The sequence below is a fragment of the Phocoena sinus genome, chromosome 1 (genome assembly GCF_008692025.1).
Source record: "Phocoena sinus isolate mPhoSin1 chromosome 1, mPhoSin1.pri, whole genome shotgun sequence".
Classification (NCBI taxonomy): Eukaryota; Metazoa; Chordata; class Mammalia; order Artiodactyla; family Phocoenidae; genus Phocoena; species Phocoena sinus.
The window spans coordinates 33,536,424-33,557,118 of NC_045763.1; the positions used below are offsets into that span (position 1 = coordinate 33,536,424).

At 38.8% G+C, this 20,695-nt stretch overlaps 1 protein-coding gene across 8 annotated transcripts in view; it reads right to left on the reverse strand.

Annotated features, from left to right (window-relative positions):
• SCMH1 (Scm polycomb group protein homolog 1) overlaps window positions 1-20,695 on the reverse strand; it is a 193,037-nt gene that overhangs the window by 63,590 nt on the left and 108,752 nt on the right. For all 8 annotated transcript variants that reach the window (XM_032651177.1, XM_032651191.1, XM_032651217.1 and 5 more), the window contains one exon: window positions 14,309-14,552. In XM_032651177.1, coding sequence (XP_032507068.1) covers window positions 14,309-14,552 — 244 coding nt within the window. The remainder of the gene's footprint in view (window positions 1-14,308; window positions 14,553-20,695) is intronic.

Genomic DNA, 20,695 nt, shown 5'->3' on the forward strand with positions numbered 1-20,695 from the left:
TCCACCTGGAATGCCCTTTTCTATTGCATCTCTAGTAGGCTAACAATTCTAGGCATCCTTCAGCAAATGACACAAATCCCAAGAAGCCTTCCCCAGTCTTCCCTCTTTTTCCCCTATTCAATTTGTATGGTATTAGTTTGAACTTTACTTCTGGGTAACTCTTAAATATTTCATTCTATTTTTGACAACAATTTTATAAGCACCTGTTTTTATAATACACAAATACTTAAAACTTTTAAATACTACCAATGAAAAATTCACCTTACTTATCATCATACAAACAACATATCTGATAGCTAACCCAAATAAAACTTGATGAAGTGACTTACTCTTCCTGGGTCTCAATGTCTTTATTTATAAAATAACAGCTTTAGACTATAAAATGATGCACATTTCTTGAGAGCTTAGTATGTGCCAGCTGTTGTTCTAATATACAAACTCATTTAACTCCTTACAACAACCATGTGTGTAGGAACTATTATTGCCTCCAACGTACAGATGAAGAAACTAAGGCTAAGAGAGGTTAAATAACTTGTTCAAAGTCACACAGCTAGCAGATCTCTAAAAAGGTCCTTCCATTTTGAAAGTTTTATGAGAATTCTATGGTTCTAAAAAATAAACAGGATGTAGAAGAAAGTCAAATGAGCAACTGCTTCTACCTTATATTTTATTTATCTATATCTCATCTCCTCTAATAAAATTATACTCCCTGCTGTACCTAGCATACTGGCCAACACACATTAGAAACTCAGTAAGTATTTTTGAATGAACTTACTGAATTCTCAATTTTTGGCATCATATATTTCACGGAAAGCCAGGTGTAGGCCAACAGATATTACTGGGAAAGATTAAAAAAAATCCAATTATTCCTCAATGTTAATGTGGAAAATAAAATTAACAGTTTTTATTTGTTTTGACGGGGTTGGGGATTAGCTTCCGCCAAGTTAGTCAAGAATGTTATTTTGTTTGAGATACGTTAACATAATTTTGAAAACAAAAACACACATAAACAAATACGAGAAAAAAGAAAAAAAAAGGTGTGGTGATACATTGTCACTAAAAAGCACAAGTGACCAGACAGGCACCACAAGCCCCCAACCAAATAGGCTTTCAGGCCCGTATGAAGCAGAAAGTCAGACTACCAGTTGCTATACCAGCAGTAGGAAGAAAGGACAGAGAAACTTGCAGGTACTCCAACTATCCTTGGGGGGGAGGGGTCCTACCAGTGCCCTTAGATGACTTTTCCAATCCCTTTTATTTCCATGAAGGTTAAATTTCCTAGGAATACCTCAACTGGTACAGTTGATTGAACAACTATATATACAGGTGGTTCCACTCAATTATGAATGACTTCTCCTGTGAGAACTATTGTATTTCATTTTCTATGACTGAACAGCTGGCAGTGACTAGCCTAGAAAACTGACTTTTCTTGTCCAGATGTACAGTAACTAGTTATTGGTGCTTTAAAGGATCTATTTCCCACTCTTGATCTTTCTCATTCTACTCCCAACACACATTTCAAACTCATCCAAATCCCCAGTTGCTGGGGTAAAGCACCCTGGAGTTTCTGGTAGATTTCATTATGCTTTTCCAAAATCACTGATGGAAACCCTTCACCTGAGAATCACACTTTAAAATTCTCAAAGTACCTTAACATTCATTAACTCACTCAATCTTATTCACAATTATCTCAGACTTATTTACCTACTGGTTATCTCTAAACCTCCTTTGAGGCATAGAGAAGTGAAGTGTGATATAATAGAAAGAAAAGGACTTTGAAGTCAGAAACGATTAGGTTCAAATCCTTGCAAATCACTCAACCTCTCTGAGCTATGAGTTATTGTGAGGTTTAACTGAGATAAAGTTTGAGGATATGGATGTGATAAGCACTGGTCTGATATGACCTAGGGACTCAACAAATTTTAGTTCTTATTCCTCCTGGGAAACTTCCTGAACCTCAGTCTCTTCATATGTAAAACAAAGTTAAATACTATAAACCCCACAGTGGGTTTGCGAGACTTACTAAGATAATGTATCAAAGTGTCTGCTGTATTTGAGACCTTGTATGGGTTTCCTTTCTCTTTTTTCAAAAATATTTATTTATTTATTTTTGTTTGTGTTTGGTCTTAGTTGCCGCATGCTGGATCTTTCCTTGCAGTGCGTGGGCTTCTCTCTAGCTGTGGTGCGCGGGCTCCAGAGCGCGTGGGCTCTGTAGTTGCAGCGCGTGGACTTAGTTGCCCCTCAGCATGTGGGATATTAGCTCCCTGACCAGGGATCGAATCCACATCTCCTGCATTGGAAGACGGATTCTTAACCACTGGAGCACCAGGGAAGTCCCTAACTTCCGTTCTTATTAAGATGGTGCTCATTAAACATCCTTCTAAAAAACATTATAAAAAGTAATTAGTTTAACATAGTACTAAATAGCAGATACAAAAAAGGTTATGTATTTTTGTGACCTATATTCCTTTTTTTGTAGAAAATTTACAATTGAGGTTATGATTTAAATCCAATCTTTAAAAATTTTTAAATTTTATATTGGAGTATAGTTGATTTACAATGCTGTGTTAGTTTCAGGTGTACAGCAAAGCAATTCAGCCATACATAGACACATATACATTCTTTTTCAGATTCTTTCCCCATTTAGGTTATTAAAGAATATTGAGTAGAGTTCCCTGTGCTATACAGTAGGTGTGACCTACATTCTTTTCCATGGAAAGTTCCAAATAATTCTGGTTATACAGTATACTGTGAATATTGACCCCATGTACGTGAGTGAATTCAGCTCTAAAGGCAGGCTTCCATGTTTCTACAGAGTAGATACTATATGATTCTTACTGATTTTTTTAAAACTCAATTTAATTTAATTTAATTTTTTTTTTTGGCTGTGCTGCATGGCATGCAGGATCTTAGTTCCCCGACCAGGGACTGAACCCATGGCCCCTGCAGTGGAAGCGTGAAGTCCCAGCTTCTGGACCGCCAGGGAAGTCCCTTACTGATTTGAATGAAGAAAAATTATCATGGAGAAAAAAGAGGAATCCTCCTATCTGATGAAAACTTTTACTGAGGGAAATACTTGGTTTATCACAACTTTGGTACTGTCATAAAAGATAATTGTAAAAGCACTTTCTAAACCTTTTGAATTACCACCTTACCCCTCAGTACAAAAAAAAAAAAAGATTTACTAGAAAATCCCCTTACCTAACATGGCCATTATGTCCTGAAGTTTGGTTCAATTTGTGCTGAGACTAGATAAGGGGTAACATTAAACATCTACTGTGACCATTTGAGAATATAAAAATAAAAACAAACGCAATCCCTTATCTTTAATAAGTTAGGTCACAGTATAGTTCCCTTTTAAGGGAAGCGGGAGTGCTACTCTATTCTGCACTAGCTGGACCATTCCCGACGTGTGGAGCTCGCTCTAGGAACAACACTGTCAACCAAAGCAGATCAAGAAGAGAGTCCAAGATGATGAGGACCTTAGAAACTATACAATCTCAGAAATACCTGAAGAAAAAAGACCTGGAGGAACAAGAGTACCAAGAGTCCTCTGAAAAGGTTTCAAGTGAAACAAGAAACAGAATTAGAGCCAACAGATACTGGGGGAAAGCAGATTTCACCTCAAAATTAAAAAAAAAAAGAACACTTTTAGCCATTTAGAGCTATCACAAATGGAAGGAATATGCTCCTTTGGGAGGGTACATAGTCTCCCTGTCTCTGGAAGAATTTAAGTAAGGGATAGATGAGTATTTACAGGGGATGCTCTCAAGGAATTAGGTGGGAGGTTGAATTTGAGGACTTCTAAGGTTTCCTCTAACCCTGAGATTCTAGGATCCTATGACTTTTTACTTTCCTGACATCTCATATTTAACACTAAGGCAACTAGCTGAATCTTAAGCAAAGTCACTTCTAGATGGGAGAGGACTTGGTAAAGAATGACTCTGAATTCTTTACATATTGGGAAGATGTTAAGCTCATGTTGGTGGATACAAGTTTTCCAAAATTCTAATATTCACTTGTAAGTTTAAATTTATCATTTACAGCAAATGCTTATATGTTGTCTTTCATATATATATATATATATATATGTTTTTTTTTTTTTTTTTTTTGGGCTGTGTCAGGTCTTAGTTGCGGCACGCAGGCTCTTTGTTGCAGTGTTTGGGCCTCTCCCTAGTTGTGGCGCATGGGCTCCAGAGCGTGTGGGCTCTCTAGTTTAGGTGCGCGAGCTCAATAGTTGTGGCGTGTGGGCTTAGTTGCCCCATGGCATGTGGGATTAGTTCCCCGACCAGGGATTGAACCGGCGTCCCTGAATTGCAAGACGGATTCTCAACCATTGGACCACCAGGGAAGTCCCAGGTTGTCTTTCTTGAAGTGACTGTCTCACTTAATTTTGGAGAGAGTGTCTGCCAAATATTCGAGTCAGTTGTTCTTTGAAGTAAAGATGATGTTCCGTGAAAAACGTGGCTACTTCAGTTTGCAACTCAAAGAATCACAAAAGTGCCTCATCTCTTCCTGAGACAACCATTATATTTGGTTATTTTAAGGATGGAGAAACTGAACTCATAGAGGTTAAAAGACTTGCAAAAGGACACACAGCTAAAGCTAGGATTTGAATCTAGATTTTTCAGTCTACAAAGTCCATGCTTTTTCCACTATGTTACTCTGAAACCAATAAACGAGAGTATCCCCAAATAAAGGAAAAGATAAAGAACTAAACATGCCTAGTTATAATAATGAAGGGCATCAGGGAACTGAGGACTTACTTCTATGTCTCCAGTAATCCTTAGTTAGGAATCTTAACTGCCCCCAAAGAATTCATTATCAGATCTTTCCTCTCTGCAGCAACAACACAGCATATGGAGTTGGAAACTGATTCATAAAATATAAATCCAGCTTGTGTGTGTCTACATGACACAGAACATGAACAATGGAAAAGAAAAAAAGAACAGGGGGAAATCCATTTGGTTTATCAGTTTCCTGGACTGGGATCTTGTTTCCATTCACAGCAGTGTATCCTTGGTCTTGGCATAGTAATTTAGAGGATGTGTTCCTTATTAGCTTTGCTCAACTTGGCTGGGTTCAGCTATGTATTGCCAGCTGGGCTGATGCCCAGGCTGAAACTCCACTGCTCTAAATTCCAGTTCACGTAATAAAGCATGGGTTGCCTCCTGCTCCTATCTAGCTGAGTTAACACATCAGTTCCCCATATCTAGCTCCTTCTTTCCCTCCTGACTCTTATTCCCACAGCATGGATAGAAGACCTCTGCAACTATAAAAGCATCTCATGTTTTCCTGGGGACTTCTCAGGCTGATAAATCTGTAGAGAGTGGGAAAAACAGAAGGATAAGAAAATCATGCATGATAGGACCAGAGCCACCTTCAAAAACCTCATATTACTGAAACTCAAGGGAGTGGCTGGGGCAATAGGTAAGAGGATTCAGGAACAATTTCAGCAAGTGGAGGGCTACACATTCTCAGAAGATGGTCTGCTAACGCGTCTGGTCAAGTCTAGGCCACTTGGATAGGTGGCATAAAAGCACATTGTGAGGAAGCACCTGCCAGTCAGCCATACAGTCAAATGAATACACTCCAGCCTTCCTTAGCATAAGCCTATCTATCTAAAAAGCCTACAGTTAAACTCCTGCCTTCTTGCCATATGACCCTCGTAATCTTCTGTTCTTCTCTGCTCTAAGAGTTTGCCCAGTTCCCCTCATCGTCCTGATATACATGAATGTTTACGTTTTGTTTGTCTCCTAGTAAGTCATAATCGAGATTCAGAAATTCTTATTTATAACTGTAGTATCTCCTTAAAAAACCATCTAGCGAATTAAGGGGAAAAATGTTACACAAGGAGTTTACATTACTGGTTTCCAATATGACTTTATTAAGAACCACCTACACTTACTTAAAATAGGGAATTTTGCAAGTTGATATATATTGATGCTGGCACACAGTAGGTGTTAATAAAGGCTTGCCAAAGAAAACTACATGGGTCTAAGTATTCCCAAGAAAACAGCAGGTGTGGTCAAATTTATGAACTGCCTACATCACATCTCACTATTTCCAGGAGTTTGAGAGATGCCAGTTGTTTCATTATATGTGCCAGAAAATTGCTACCACTCTCAGGCATCTGTGGTTGGTGAAGGCAGGAGAGAGAACTGGGGAGAGCCAAGGGGCAGCTTAAGGAAGCTGGAAGAGAGACATGGGCTTTTACTGTACCTTAAGCAGATATAATTAGAATCAGTGAGAGAGCCCAGATCGCCTGCTTCATAACGTAGTGCCACTCATTTCATTTCCTCATATTCCCATTTCTAGCTATGTACCATCAGCATGCAATCAAGAGAAAAGCAGTCATGGGAGTACTAGTTCACCATACAAACCTCATCTCATAAATACTTTTCCTGACCAAAATAGAGCACTTAAGTGTCTCTCTGTGCAGTTCCCTTTTCTTGGGATGTCTAGACATCTAAATTCAGATATAACTAACAGAAAGGGGGCATCTACTCTGTGCTATATGGTTCTACACATTTGCACACCCACTTTCTCAGTTCAGTCACTCAATCAACCTGGGAAGTAGGTACTTCTCTAAAATCTCCACTGAACCTAGCACTGCTAATATGGGGCTGCTCTACAATTGTTGGGTAGATGGATGAATAAAGGCCAGAGTTTCTAAATGTGATTAGAATACAAGGCCAAAGCTAGAATAATGACAGAGAGACAGAGAGACAGAGAGACAGAGAGAGAGAGAGAGAGAGAGAGAGAGTGAGAGAGAGAGAGAGAGAGAGTGTGTGTGTGTGTGTGTGTGTATGTGTATAGGGAGAGAATGGTATATTAAATAAAGGCAAGGCCTGGAACTAGTATGTCTGAGAGGGTAAAAGGAAAAACTGCCCAATAGCCAAGTGGCTGTCCTCATTAAGGGCACCAAAGAATTTGTTTCACTTATTAACCAACACCCCCCCCCCCCCCCCCGCCTTTTCTGACATGGTTAGTACACAGCTTCTAAGGAGAGGAGAGGGGTATACTGGCTTCCTGCAGAGAGGACATTCTCCTGCTTGTTGTGGCTTAGCAGAAAAACAAGTTGGGTGGAAGAGCAGGGGGTAGTCCAGGTGTACATGTGTTTTGTGACAGAGACGTGAGTGAATATGGGTTCGAAGATACACCTTTCTCACGATGGGAGCCCTCTGCCACTTTTATTTTTGGCCACAAGGTTTCCAAGATTTAAGAAACAGAAACATTAGTTTAAATAAATTTCAGTCTGCTGTTAAAATTGTAGTAGCACTCTCACTTTTGTACCTGAGTGAATAATGGCTTTAGATGATGATGAACAGAAATGGCATCAGAAAATACAGCACGATCTATTTTACTCAACAGATATTATTGAATAACTACCTATGTGCCAAGTGCTGGGGATATAAAGATGAAGTTAATAAATTAGTTCCACTTAACGAGGACTCCAAGCAGAAGTGAATCTTAACTTTCTAGACATGGTAGAAAGAAGAATTTTAGCTCCCTCATTAATCCTTATACTGAAAAACCAGTATTATTTTACAGGTTGCAGTGGTATAACTTTGTTAAATAAATAAAATAGTTGTGATAGGTGTTAAAATAAACTTTAAGAACTCACATTTTATTCTTTATTCAAAGAATACTGCATGCCCCCCATCTTATCTTTTCACCACAATGTCTCTGCCTCAATTCTCCCTCTCATCTGAAATATAATAACAGCTTATTAACTGACACCTCTGACTCCAGCTTCTGGAAGCCACCCAGCCTTTTATTGCTATCAGAATGGTTCTTCTAAAACACAAATCTGACCTGTAACTCTAGTGATTAAGTCCCATTCAATGGCTCTTACTGCTCTTAAGGAAAAGACTCAGATCCTTAAAATGGTCTATAAGGGAAGCTGTATATTTCCTGTGCCTTCCTTTCCAGCTTTATTTCTTTCTACTCCTCTCCTTACATCCTACAATCTAGTCATTTAAACATTTTTGAGGTCCTCAATCACACTTTATAAAAAATCTTGGGCTTCCACTCATCTTTCCCACTGCTAGCTACAACTCTTTTCTCAACCTCCCCATCCTTCATATTTCAGCTTAGATGTCACTTCATTTGAAAGCCTTCCCTGACCTTCAACTTCTAATCCTCCAATCTAGGTTAGGGGCCCTTCTGTACTTTATTACTGCAAAGTCATAACTCTCCATTGGTCTATATGCTCACAAAACTATAACCTCTAAAGGCAAAATTCCTATCAATTGATCCAATGGCTAGCACTTAGTCATGACTTTATATTTAGAACTTGAATGAACTGATGGCTGGATGAAGAAAATCAGCCCATTAGTTGACCTCGTGACAGCCTTAGTTGTGTTATTCTTGCCTCTACCTAGTTTTTCCTTGCATAGTTTAGGATTACAATTTAACCAACCCTCTTTCTGACCCAAAATTCCAAAGTGATTACAGTATAGTTTCCTATGTAGTTTTCTAACAGAAAGAGACCATCCATCCATAAAGTATGGGACACACTTTTAAAAATGTTTCACAGAAGGGGCTTCCCTGGTGGCGCAGTGGTTGAGAGTCCACCTGCTGATGCAGGGGACGCAGGTTCGTGCCCCGGTCCGGGAAGATCCCACATGCCGCAGAGTGGCTGGGCCCGTGAGCCATGGCCACTGAGCCTGCGCGTCCAGAGCCTGTGAGTCCGGAGCCTATGCTCCGCAACGGGAGAGGCCACAGCAGTGAGAGGCCCGCGTATCACAAAAAAAAAAAAAAAAAAAAAAAAATGTTTCACAGAAAAAAAAAAATGGAAGAGATATTCTGAGTTTTGTTTTTAAGTATCAAATTCTTACTCTCCAGGTCAGAGAGAGTACTCTCCAGCATTTCAGCCACAGCAGTAAGTCAGATTTTGAAAATTTTCTCTTCGTATGATGCTGCAGGTAGAAAGGGTAGACTGAAAGGGTAAAGGAAGCCTGCCTGACCATTTACTCCAACAGGTGTGCTCAAGGGCTGCACCTCTACTGGACCATCATATTTGCAACAGCATAGAGAGCAGCCAGACCAAATTCACACTATGTGAAGACAAAAGAGACTGATGTATAATCCAGAATAATAATATATTAACACATAATAAAAATACAGGGACTTCCCTGGTGGTCCAGTGGGTAAGACTCCACGCTCCCAATGCAGGGTTCGATCACTGGTTGGGGAACCAGATCCCAGGTGCATGCTGCAACTAAGAGTTTGCATGCCACAAGGAAGATCCCACGTGCCTCAGCTAAGACCCAGCACAACCAATACATAAATAAATATTTTTAAAAAATGAAATAGCTTGGATCTCATTACACAGGAAGCTAAGCTATAATCTGAAACTGTCTTGCCCACCTGAACACACAGCAAAGGAGGGGGCAGTTTAGTAGGTTATTAAATGCTTAATTAACATTATAGTCATGCCAAGTGGACTGAACTCTTTATTTGGTTTTTTAATTTTAAAAAGTAAAGCTTGCCTCTGTTTTAGTTTTAAGTCACACACAAAAAAAGCGATCAGCTAAAAAAAACCCTTCAGCCTTTTATAACCAGTACCCTGGATTAGTTGCAAGCTTGGTGTTTGCTGCTCATCAGAAGTGGCTTGGCCCAGGAGTTGAGGACCTTAAAAAGGATTCCTACTGGCTTAACAAAGGAGAAACAGCTAGCATGCAGAGTCCCCTTAGAGAGGCAGAGCCCTGTGTGAGTGGAGTGCAGAGTTAGGTGGGAGGTGAGCTGATGGATCTGGGATCAAGTAGAAGACAGTCATAGGAGTCAACTGTTACCTATCCTCAAGTGTACAGGAACCTGTACACTACACAGGGGTGGAAGGACCCTCAAGGATCATCTAGTTCAAACTAGATGACTTGCTCAAAGACAAGGAATGACTGGCTCAAAGACATAAAACAAGCTTGTGCCCTAGCAGGGGCTAGGCTTCATTTCAATTCTCTGATGTTACGCTACACTGCTTCTTTCCTATTTCATATCAGGATCTGGACGCCAAAACCCAGGGTCTCAAATGAAGCTTTGAAGAGAGCCCAAAGGAGAATGGGGAGAGTATACAGGAAGATGTGTGAAGGTAATATGGCTCAAAGTGATGGCCCTACTAAAAGATCTCCATGGCCTCTCCCTCTAGACTCAGCTATCAATAGAACCAAGTCACTTAATCTTTTGAACTTTGCTTTTCTCATAAATAAAATGTATCTGAAAATAATACCTAGTTCAGATTTAGCAGAAGATAAAAAGAAATAATGTGTGTAAAAGAACATCAAATGAATACTGGAATTTTTCCTACTTACTGTGGGCAAGAAACAATCGTATAATACTTGAATTTTTTAACATTTGCACACTAATGACCAGGAGGTAGAAAGGAAAGAGACAGTATGATTAGAAAGAGAACAGGCTTACACATAGAGAACATCTTGTTTTGTGAAATGAATTAAGTAATCACATTTTTTCCACGTTGTATCACTTGCTTCTTAGCCAGGACACTGAGATGGCCCAAGTTCTATTACTGAAAGCTACATTATAAGCTCTACTGAGGGTACGAGGTGTGGGAGGAGGGAGTTGTTGCAGGAAACAACCCAGCTGCTGGAATGATGACCGAAGGACCTGGTCTGGAAATGCCAACTGGAAGAACCTCCTACCTTCTAAGCCTGGTCCTTCTGTTAAAAATCTAAGATCTCCAGAGATACACTGAAGAGAAGGAAAGAGCCAGCAAACACCTCTGCGACCGTCAGCCACATGGTGTGCCGTATTTCTTATCAGCATAGCATGCAGTCAGAAAAAAATACGTGTCCAGTAATTTCTGAACACAAAGATTCTCAAGCTCCTTTGGCTTTTGAGAACTGCCCAATTGCCCTAGGAGATTTACCAGTTAAAATAGCAGAGTTCTTTAAGCAAGAAAGTAAGAAAATCAACCTACTAACTGAATATACCCTGGAGCACCAAGGCTTATCCTGTTTTAGTCTCAAGAAAGCAAAAATGACTCCATTATCACTTTTAAGGCACTTCTCTTCCTGCTACTTCCACAGAGATTATCTCACAGAGTCTGCAGAGGGAGGGCAATGGATTTCTCACACTGACCCCAGGGCACTTGTTTCTGGAAGCATATAGAGGAGTAGCACTTTCCTGAGGCAGGAAGTCTGTCTTCTCTCCTCTACACTGCCCCCATCTCAAGTTCTCTCCACTCAGTGCCCCCAACCTAATCCAAGCAACCCTATCTTTTCCTCCTCTGCAGTTACCATGGCACAACCCATTCTCCATAAAGCAGCGCAGGTGATGTTTTACGTAACAGCTTTATTGACATGTAATTCACATACCATAAAATTCACCCTTTTAAAGTGCACAATTCAGTGTTTTTAGTAGAGTCACAGAGTTGTGCAAACGTCATCCCCATCTGACTTCAGAACATATTCATCCTCACCCAAAGAAACCCCATACCCATTAACAGCCACTTACCATTTCCTCCCCTCGCCCCGCAAGCCTCTAGAAACCACTAGTGTATTTTGTCTCTCTGTTTTTGCCTATTCTGGACATTTCATATAACTGCAAATGTGTGGTCTTTTGTGACTGGCTTTTTCACTTAGCATAATGTTTTTAAGGTACATCTATGTTATAGCATATATCAGTACTTCACTCTTTTTTATTGCCAAATATTTCATATGGATGTAACACATTTTATTTATCTTTTTATCAGATGAACTCTTGGGCTATTTCAACTTTTTGGCTGTTATGAATAATGCTGCCATGAAGTTCATGGTACATGTTTGTGTGGGCATATGATTTATATTCTCTTGGGTATATACCCACAAGTGGACTTGCTGGGTCACAGGTAACTCTATGTTTAACATTTTGAGTAACTTCCAAACTGCTTTCAAAGTGGCTGCAGCATTTTACAATCTCACCGGCAATGTATGAGAGTTCCAATTACTCCACATTTCTCGCCAACACTTGTTATGGTCTGTCTTTTGATTATATCCATACCCATGGGTGTTAAGTGGTATCTCATTGTGGCTTTGATTTACATTTCCCTAATGACTAAAGATGCTGAGCATCTTTTCAAGTCCTTATTGGCCTTTTGTATATTTTCGTTGGAGAAATATTCAAGTCCTCTGCCCATCTTTTCAACTGCATTATTTATCTTTTTTATTGTTGAGTCCTAAGTTTCTTTTGTATTCTTGGATACAAGTACAAGTGATTTTTTAAAAAAGTAAATCAGATTTTGTTACTCCCTTACATAGTACCCTCTAATGATTCCCCACTATGTTTAGAATAAAATCCAAATTCTCACTCTGGCTTACAAGGTCCTACACGATTTTGCCACTTTGCCCCTCACACAGTGCATTGTAGTCAGAGCAGTGTTTTCTGCCCTTGAAACATAATAAACTCATTCGTGTCTCAACACCCTTGTAGGTTTGTCACATCTGCCTACTTGGAATTCTCTTTCCTTGGATGGCTTCTTCTTGTCATTGAATTCAAATATCTCTTTTCAGACAATTTTTCCTAAAAAAAAAATGTATCTAAAAAAGCTGCCCCTCCACAAAGAGGAACAAGGGAACTTTTGGGGATGATGGATATGTTCATTACCTTGATTATGGTAACGGTTTCATGGATATATACATATGTCAAAACTTTTTAAACTATATACTTTATGTGCCATTTATTTTACTTCAATTATATTCAATAAAGCTGTTAAACAAGTAACTCTCTTCATAATCACACCTTTACTGTCACACTCTTATCATACTTTATTTCCTTAGGAGAAACTGTCTACCTGAAATCATCTTGTTTACTTCTTGACTTAAATGTTTATTGACTATCTCATCCCTCTAGAATGGAAGTGTCATGAGAGCACTTCATGAATGTTTTTCATCTTGTAACTGCTGTATCCTCAGCTAGGCTCACAGTTGGGTGCTACATAAATATGTGGCTAATTGAATGAGTGAATTTGATAAAGGTTTAGAAAAGAAACCCAAAGACAATAGGAAGGGTGACTTTCCATTCCCTCAGACTCACAAGTACTTGAGGGGATGAAATTCTTATTATTTATTTTCTTTATTAAGAGCTACCTCGGGCTTCCCTGGTGGCGCAGTGGTTAAGAATCCACCTGCTGATGCAGGGAACATGGATTCGAGCCCTGGTCTGGGAAGATCCCACATGCTGTGGAGCAACCAAGCCCATGCACCACAACTACTGAGCCTGCGTTCTAGAGCCCGTGAGCCACAACTACTGAGCCTGCGCTCTAAAGCCCGTTCGCCACAACTACTGAGCTCGCGAGCCACAACCACTGAAGTCCACGTGCCTAGAGCCTGTGGTCCGCAACAAGAGAAGCCGCTGCAATGAGAAGCCAACGTACCACAACGAAGAGTAGCCCCCGCTCGCCACAACTAGAGAAAGCCTGCACTCAGCAACGAAGACCCAATTCAGCCAAAAAAAAAAAAAAAAAAACCGCTACCTCAAGCTCTATCCTGGATGATCTCCAACATCATGATCATTAGAAATATCACTGACTGTTCAACTACTATGTGGTACTATTCTAGTACTTTATATATACTCTCCCATAGGTAGTAGTTATTTTAATAATAGTATTATAATGATAATATAGCATATTATATAGTAGCTATAATAAATATATAATAACTATAATAATAGCAGCAGTAATACAGTAAAAACATTTGTTTAGCATTTGGTATTTGTCAGATATTATGTAAGCATTTTACCCATGTAATCTCATTTATTCTTCACAGTAACTTTATGAAGTAGGTATTCTTTTACAGACAAGGAATTTTGAAGTTTACAGAGGTGAACTAACTGACCAAAGCCACACAACTGGCAAAAGGCAGAGCTGGACCTCAAATCTAAGTCTATCTTACTTCAAAGCACATGCTTTTTCCATTATGTTACTGTGCTTGTTAAGTATTTTTATATAATACAATGTTACTCCAGCTCATCTACAAAGCCAGAATGTGCACCTCAAGAATGATACTACTCAAACTCTGAAACAGGCTAGTAGTAAGAGTAAGAGAGATGAGAAGCTAGTTGCCTGAAAATAAGCCAAGATATTTAGAGCAAGGAATTTTTACTTTATGCCAAACTCCATGTCTAGCTTCACGTGACATTTAAATTCTTACTGTTTCTGATTACTCTTCAGTAGACATTGGTTTTTACCTAAGTTGCTGGCCCTTGCTCCTCCTTTGCCTACGAGTGAGGTTTATTGGTGAAGGTATGCTGACCATGAGAGATCTAGGTAGGCTCCCTTACCAACTTGGGTTCCAATTTTAAGAGCGTTTACCTTTAGTGCCAGGCGGCTGCAGGTTGTCTCCAGTCAAGGAACACCAGCCCACAGGGAAGATGTCCCGGGAGTCGAAGCGGCACCAGTAGTCAAAGGCCCCTCGCCACCCATCAAAAGTGACAAGCACCTCTGAGCCTCGCACCTCCCCAATAGTGGCTGGGCAAATGAAATGAGGGTTCTTCCTGTCCACAGCTTCCAGCTTCATTCCCATTTTGAAGAAGTTGTGAGAAGGTGATGGTGGTTCCTAAGTGAGAGACAGAAATACACAGACCTAGATGCAAAGAGAGAGGCTATGTATGCGAAAAGACTATTTCATTTGGATGATTAAAAAATGACTGCTATATAGGATTTATAATGGAGCTTTAGTCTTTCTTTTAAATGAATTTCAAAGTATACCAAAGTACTACTTTGCTAATCCTATTATTTTGACATCTTTGCTTCAGATCCTTTTTTTTTTTCAAGAAATAAAGGGTAACAGATAAGGCTGAATCCCCTTTTGTGCCCTTCCCCATGCATGTTTTTATACTTTATATGTACAAACCATTTGCATACTTTTAAATTTTATATAAATAGTATTATACTGAACATATCATTCTACAACTTGCTTTTTTGTTCAACATTATGTTCTGAAACATATCCGTGTTGATAAATTTAGCTCTAGTTTATTTTAACTGCTAATAGTACTCCATTACATGTGTATGTCATAATTTATTCATTCTCTTTTGACAGACATTTAAGGTTATGAATTGTTTACTGTTTCAAAAGAGTTTTAATGGCCCTTCTTGCACTTGTTCCTTTGTTCACATGTGGCAGGATTTCTTCAGGGTGTATACCTAGGAGTAGAATTGGTGGGTTATAGGATAGAGATATACATTTTCCACTTCATTAAATATTGTTAAATTGCCCTCCAAAGCAGTTGTACCATTGTACAGTCTCTCCAGTAGTGTAGCTAGTTCTTGGGTGCTGAACTGCAATGCAGTTGCATAGATAAAGTTTCCAAAAAAGTGTTGTATACTCTATTCTGTTTCCCTTCGTCTTACTGTCCGATCGTGTACCAATAACATCTTATTAAACGGATATCTGGCAGAAAAAGTCTCCCTACCTTGTTATTCTTCAGTATTGTTTTGGCTATTCTTTCTCCTTGACCTTTCATATGAATTTTAGGATCAGCTTTTCAAGTTCCACAGAAAAACCCTACTTGTATTTTGACTGGAATCCCAGTGAACTTATAATTTGGGAAGAAGTAACCTTTGTATGTATGATATTGAGCCTTTCCATCCAGGAACATGACAGTATTTTCCATCTGTTAAGTATTCTTTAACGTAGATTTCTTCTTCAGTATAAGTTTAAAAATTCCTTTAAAAATGTCTCATGCTTTTTACAAACCATATTGTAATATTCTTTTCTGGCCGTATTGTAATTCTTTTGCTATCTTAAAGAGTACCTTTAAAAATTTTATTTTCAAACCACTTGCTGCTGTTAAATAGGAATGCAATTGATTTTCAAAAATTGATCAACATTTAATACTGATTAGCTTATGCTGATTGATATACCATTTTTTCTTGTCTGTTTGATTTATCAATTTTTGAGAGATGTGTATTAAAATACTTCCTAATGATTGTGGATGTTCCAAATTTTCCATGTAATTCTGTCAAACTTTGCTTTTCCTACTTTGAGGTTATGTTTTTGAGGAGCATGTATATTTGTAACTTTTATCATCTTGGTGAAGTATATATTTTTTATCATTAGATACTAACCTCTTTAATGCTTTTTAGCACCAAAGTCTTTGTCTAATTTCAGTATAGTTAACACCAGCTTTATTTTGATAAAGGTTTGCACGGTATACATTTTATATGCTTTTACTTTCAACGCCTTCCTGTCATATTTCAGCAGTGTCTCTTGTAAATAGCATGTAGCTAGATTTAAAAACAATCTAATCTATGTCTGACTAAACTGATGAGTTTAAGCTAATTTCTTGTGATAACTGATGTATATAAATTTATTACAATTATCATACTGCCTACATTTCTATTTAACTTGATTTTTCAAGTTGTACCTTTAACTTCTTTTTTCTCCTTAAAAATCAACTGAATTTTCTTCCCTTTTTCCCTCTCCATTGACTCAGATTTTTTAAAAAAATAAATGTATTTATTTTTGGCTGCGTTGGGTCTTTCTGGCTGTGTGCGGGCATTCTCTAGTTGTGGTGAGCGGGCTCTAGAACGCAGGCTCAGTAACTGTGGCGCACGAGCTTAGTTGCTCTGTGGCATGTGGGATCTTCCTGGACCAGGGCTTGAACCCGTGTCTCCCGCACTGGCAGGTGGATTCTCCCTCCTCCCCTCCCTCCTCTCCTTCCTTCCTTTCTTTATTTTGGCTGCATTGGGTCTTCACTGCTGCACATGGGCTTTCTTTAGTTGTCAGCGAGCGGGGGTACTCTTCATTGCAGTGCGTGGGCTTCTCACTGCAGTGGCTTCTCTTGTTGCGGATCACAGGCTCTAGGTGCGTGGGCTTCAGTGGCTGTGGCTCACTGGCTTTAGAGCGCAGGCTCAGTAGTTGTGGCGCATGCGCTTAGTTGCTCTGTGGCATGTGGGGTCTTCCAGGACCAGGGCTCAAACCTGTGTCTCCTGCATTGGCAGGCAGATTCTTACCACTGCACAGGAGGGAAGTCACTGGCAGGCAGATTCTCCTTTTTTTTTTTTTCAAATGTCATGCCGTTATATAAGTGCATCTAAACATACAATAGCAATTTGCTTTCCATTTTAGGTACAGGTATATAAAAAAGTTGAATGATCCGTCTCTTTTGTCTCAAACAGGAGTTTACAGATCTATTTTTTCTGTAAGAATGGCTTTTAGGTGGTAACAGTTTGTACTTTTTTTTTTAACACCTTTATTGGAGTATTATTGCTTTACATTGGTGTGTTAGTTTCTGCTTTTTAACAAACTGAATCAGTTATACATATACATATGTTCCCATATCTCTTCCCTCTTGTGTCTCCCTCCCACTCACCCTCCCTACCCCACCCATCTAGGTGGTCCACAAAGCACTGAGCTGATCTCCCTGTGCTATGTGGCTGCTTCCCACTAGCTATCTACCTTATGTTTGGTAGTGTATATATGTACATACCTCTCTCTTGCTTTGTCACAGCTTACACTTCCGCCTCCCCATATCCTCAGTCCATTCTCTAGCTGTCTGTGTCTTTATTCCCAGTCTTGGCCCCTAGGTTCTTCATGAACCTTTGTTTTTTCTTAAATTCCATATATATGTGTTAGCATACGGTATTTCTTTTTTCTTTCTGACTTAACTTCACTCAGTATGACAGACTCTAGGTCCATCCACTTCACTACAAATAACTCAATTTTGTTTCTTTTTATGGCTGAGTAACATTCCATTGAATATATGTGCCACATCTTCTTTATCCATTCATCTGTCGATGGACACTTAGGTTGCTTCCATGCCCTGGCTATTGTAAATACAGCTGCAATAAACATTGTGGTACATAACTCATTTTGAACTATGGTTTTCTCAGGGTATATGCCCAGTAGTGGGATTGCTGGGTGGTATGGTAGTTCTATTTTTAGTTTTTTAAGGAACCTCCATACTGTTCTCCATAGTGGCTGTACCAATTTACATTCCCACCAACAGTGCAAGACGGCTCCCTTTTCTTCACACCCTCTGCAGCATTTATTCTTTCTAGATTTTTTGATGATGGCCATTCTGACTGGTGTGAGATGATATCGCATTGTAGTTTTGGTTTGCATTTCTCTAATGATTAGTGATGTTAAGCATTCTTTCATGTGTTTGTTGGCAATCTGTATATCTTCTTTGGAGAATGTCTATTTAGGTCTTCTGCCCATTTTTGGATTGGATTGTTTGTTTTTTTGTTATTGAGCTGCATGAGCTGCTTGTAAATTTTGGAGATTAATCCTTTGTCAGTTGCTTCATTTGGTAATACTTTCTCCCATTTTAAGGGTTGTATTTTGGTCTTATTTATGGTTTCCTTTGTGGTGAAAAGCTTTGAAGTTTCATTAGGTCCCATTTGTTTATTTTTGTTTTTATTTCCATTTCTCTAGGAGGTGGGTCAAAAAGGATCTTGCTGTGATTTATGTCATAGAGTGTTCTGCCTATGTTTTCCTCTAAGAGTTTGATAGTGTCTGGCCTTACATTTAGGTCTTTAATCCATTTTGAGTTATTTTTGTGTATGGTGTTAGGGAGTGTTCTAATTTCATTCTTTTACATGTAGCTGTCCAGTTTTCCCAGCACCACTTACTGAAGAGGCTACCTTTTCTCCACTGTACATTCCTGCCTCCTTTACCAAAGATAAGGTGACCCTATGTGCATGGGTTTATCTCTGGGCTTTCTATCCTGTTCCGTTGATCTATATTTCTGATTTTGTGCCAGTACCATACTGTGTTGATTACTGTAGCTTTGTAGTATAGTCTGAAGTCAGGGAGCCTGATTCCTCCAGCTCCGTTTTTCGTTCTCAAGATTGCTTTGGCTATTCGGGGTCTTTTGTGTTTCCATACAAATTGTGAAATTTTTTGTTCTAGTTCTGTGAAAAATGCCAGTGGTAGTTTGATAGGGATTGCACTGAATCTGTAGATTGCTTTGGGTAGTAGAGTCATTTTCACAATGTTGATTCTTCCAATTCAAGAACATGGTATATCTCTCCATCTATTTGTATCATATTTGATTTCTTTCATCAGTGTCTTATAATTTTCTGCATACAGGTCTTTTGTCTCCTTAGGTAGGTTTATTCCTAGATATTTTATTCTTTTTGCTGCAATGGTAAATGGGAGTGTTTTCTTGATTTCACTTTCAGATTTTTCATCATTACTGTATAGGAATGCAAGAGATTTCTGTGCATTAATTTTGTATCCTGTTACTTTACCAAATTCATTGATTAGCTCTGGTATTTTTCTGGTAGCATCTTTAGGATTCTCTATGTATAGTATCATGTCATCTGCAAACAGTGACAGCTTTACTTCTTCTTTTCCGATTTGGATTCCTTTTCTTTTTCTTCTCTGATTGCTGTGGCTAAAGCTTCCAAAACTAGGTTGAATAAGAGTGGTGAGAGTGGGCAACCTTGTCTTGTTCCTGATCTTAGTGGAAATGCTTTCAGTTTTTCACCATTGAGGACGATGTTGGCTGTGGGTTTGTCATATATGGCCTTTATTATGTTGAGGAAAGTTCCCTCTATGCCTACTTTCTGCAGGGTTTTTATCATAAATGGGTGTTGAATTTTGTCAAAAGGTTTCTCTGCATCTGTTGAGATGATCATATGGTTTTTCTCCTTCAATTTGTTAATATGGTGTATCACATTGATTGATTTGTGTATATTGAAGAATCCCTGCATTCCTGGGATCAACCCCACTTGATCATGGTGTATGATCCTTTTAATGTGCTGTTGGATTCTGTTTGCTAGTATTTTGTCGAGGACTTTTGCATCTATGTTCATCAGTGATATTGGCCTGTAGTTTTCTTTTTTTGTGACATCTTTGTCTGGTTTTGGTATCCGGGTGATGGTGACCTGATAGAATGAGTTTGGGGGTGTTCCTCCCTCTGCTATATTTTGGAAGAGTTTGAGAAGTATAGGTGTTAGCTCTTCTCTATATGTTTGATAGAATTCGCCTGTGAAGCCACCTGGTCCTGGGCTTTTGTTCGTTGGAAGATTTTTAATCACAGTTTCAATTTCAGTGCTTGTGATTGGTCTGTTCATATTTTCTATTTCTTCCTGATTCAGTCTTGGAAGGTTGTGCATTTCTAAGAATTTGTCCATTTCTTCCAGGTTGTCCATTTTATTGGCATAGAGTTGCTTGTAGTAGTCTCTTAGGATGCTTTGTATTTCTGCGGTGTCTGTTGTAACTTTTCCTTTCTAATTTTGATTTGAGTCCTCTCCCTCTTTTTCTTGATGAGTCTGGCTAATGGTTTATCAATTTTGTTTATCTTCTCAAAGAAGCACCTTTTAGTTTTATTGATCCTTGCTATCATTTCCTTCATTTCTTTTTCATTAATTTCTGATCTGATCTTTATGATTTCTTTCCTTCTGCTAACTCTGGGGTTTTGTTGTTCTTCTTTCCCTAACTGCTTTAGGTGTAAGGTTAGGTTGTTTATTTGAGATGTTTCTTGTTTCTTAAGGTAGGATTTTATTGCTATAAACTTCCCTCCTAGAACTGCTTTTGCTGCATCCCATAGGTTTTCGGTCGTTGTGTTTTCATTGTCATTTGTTTCTAGGTTTTTTTTGATTTCCTCTTTGATTTATTCAGTGATTTCTTAGTTATTAAGTAGTGTATTGTTTAGCCTCCAGGTGTTTGTATTTTTTACAGATTTTTTTCCTTTATTTGATATCTAGTCTCATAGCATTGTGGTCGGAAAAGATACTTGTTATGATT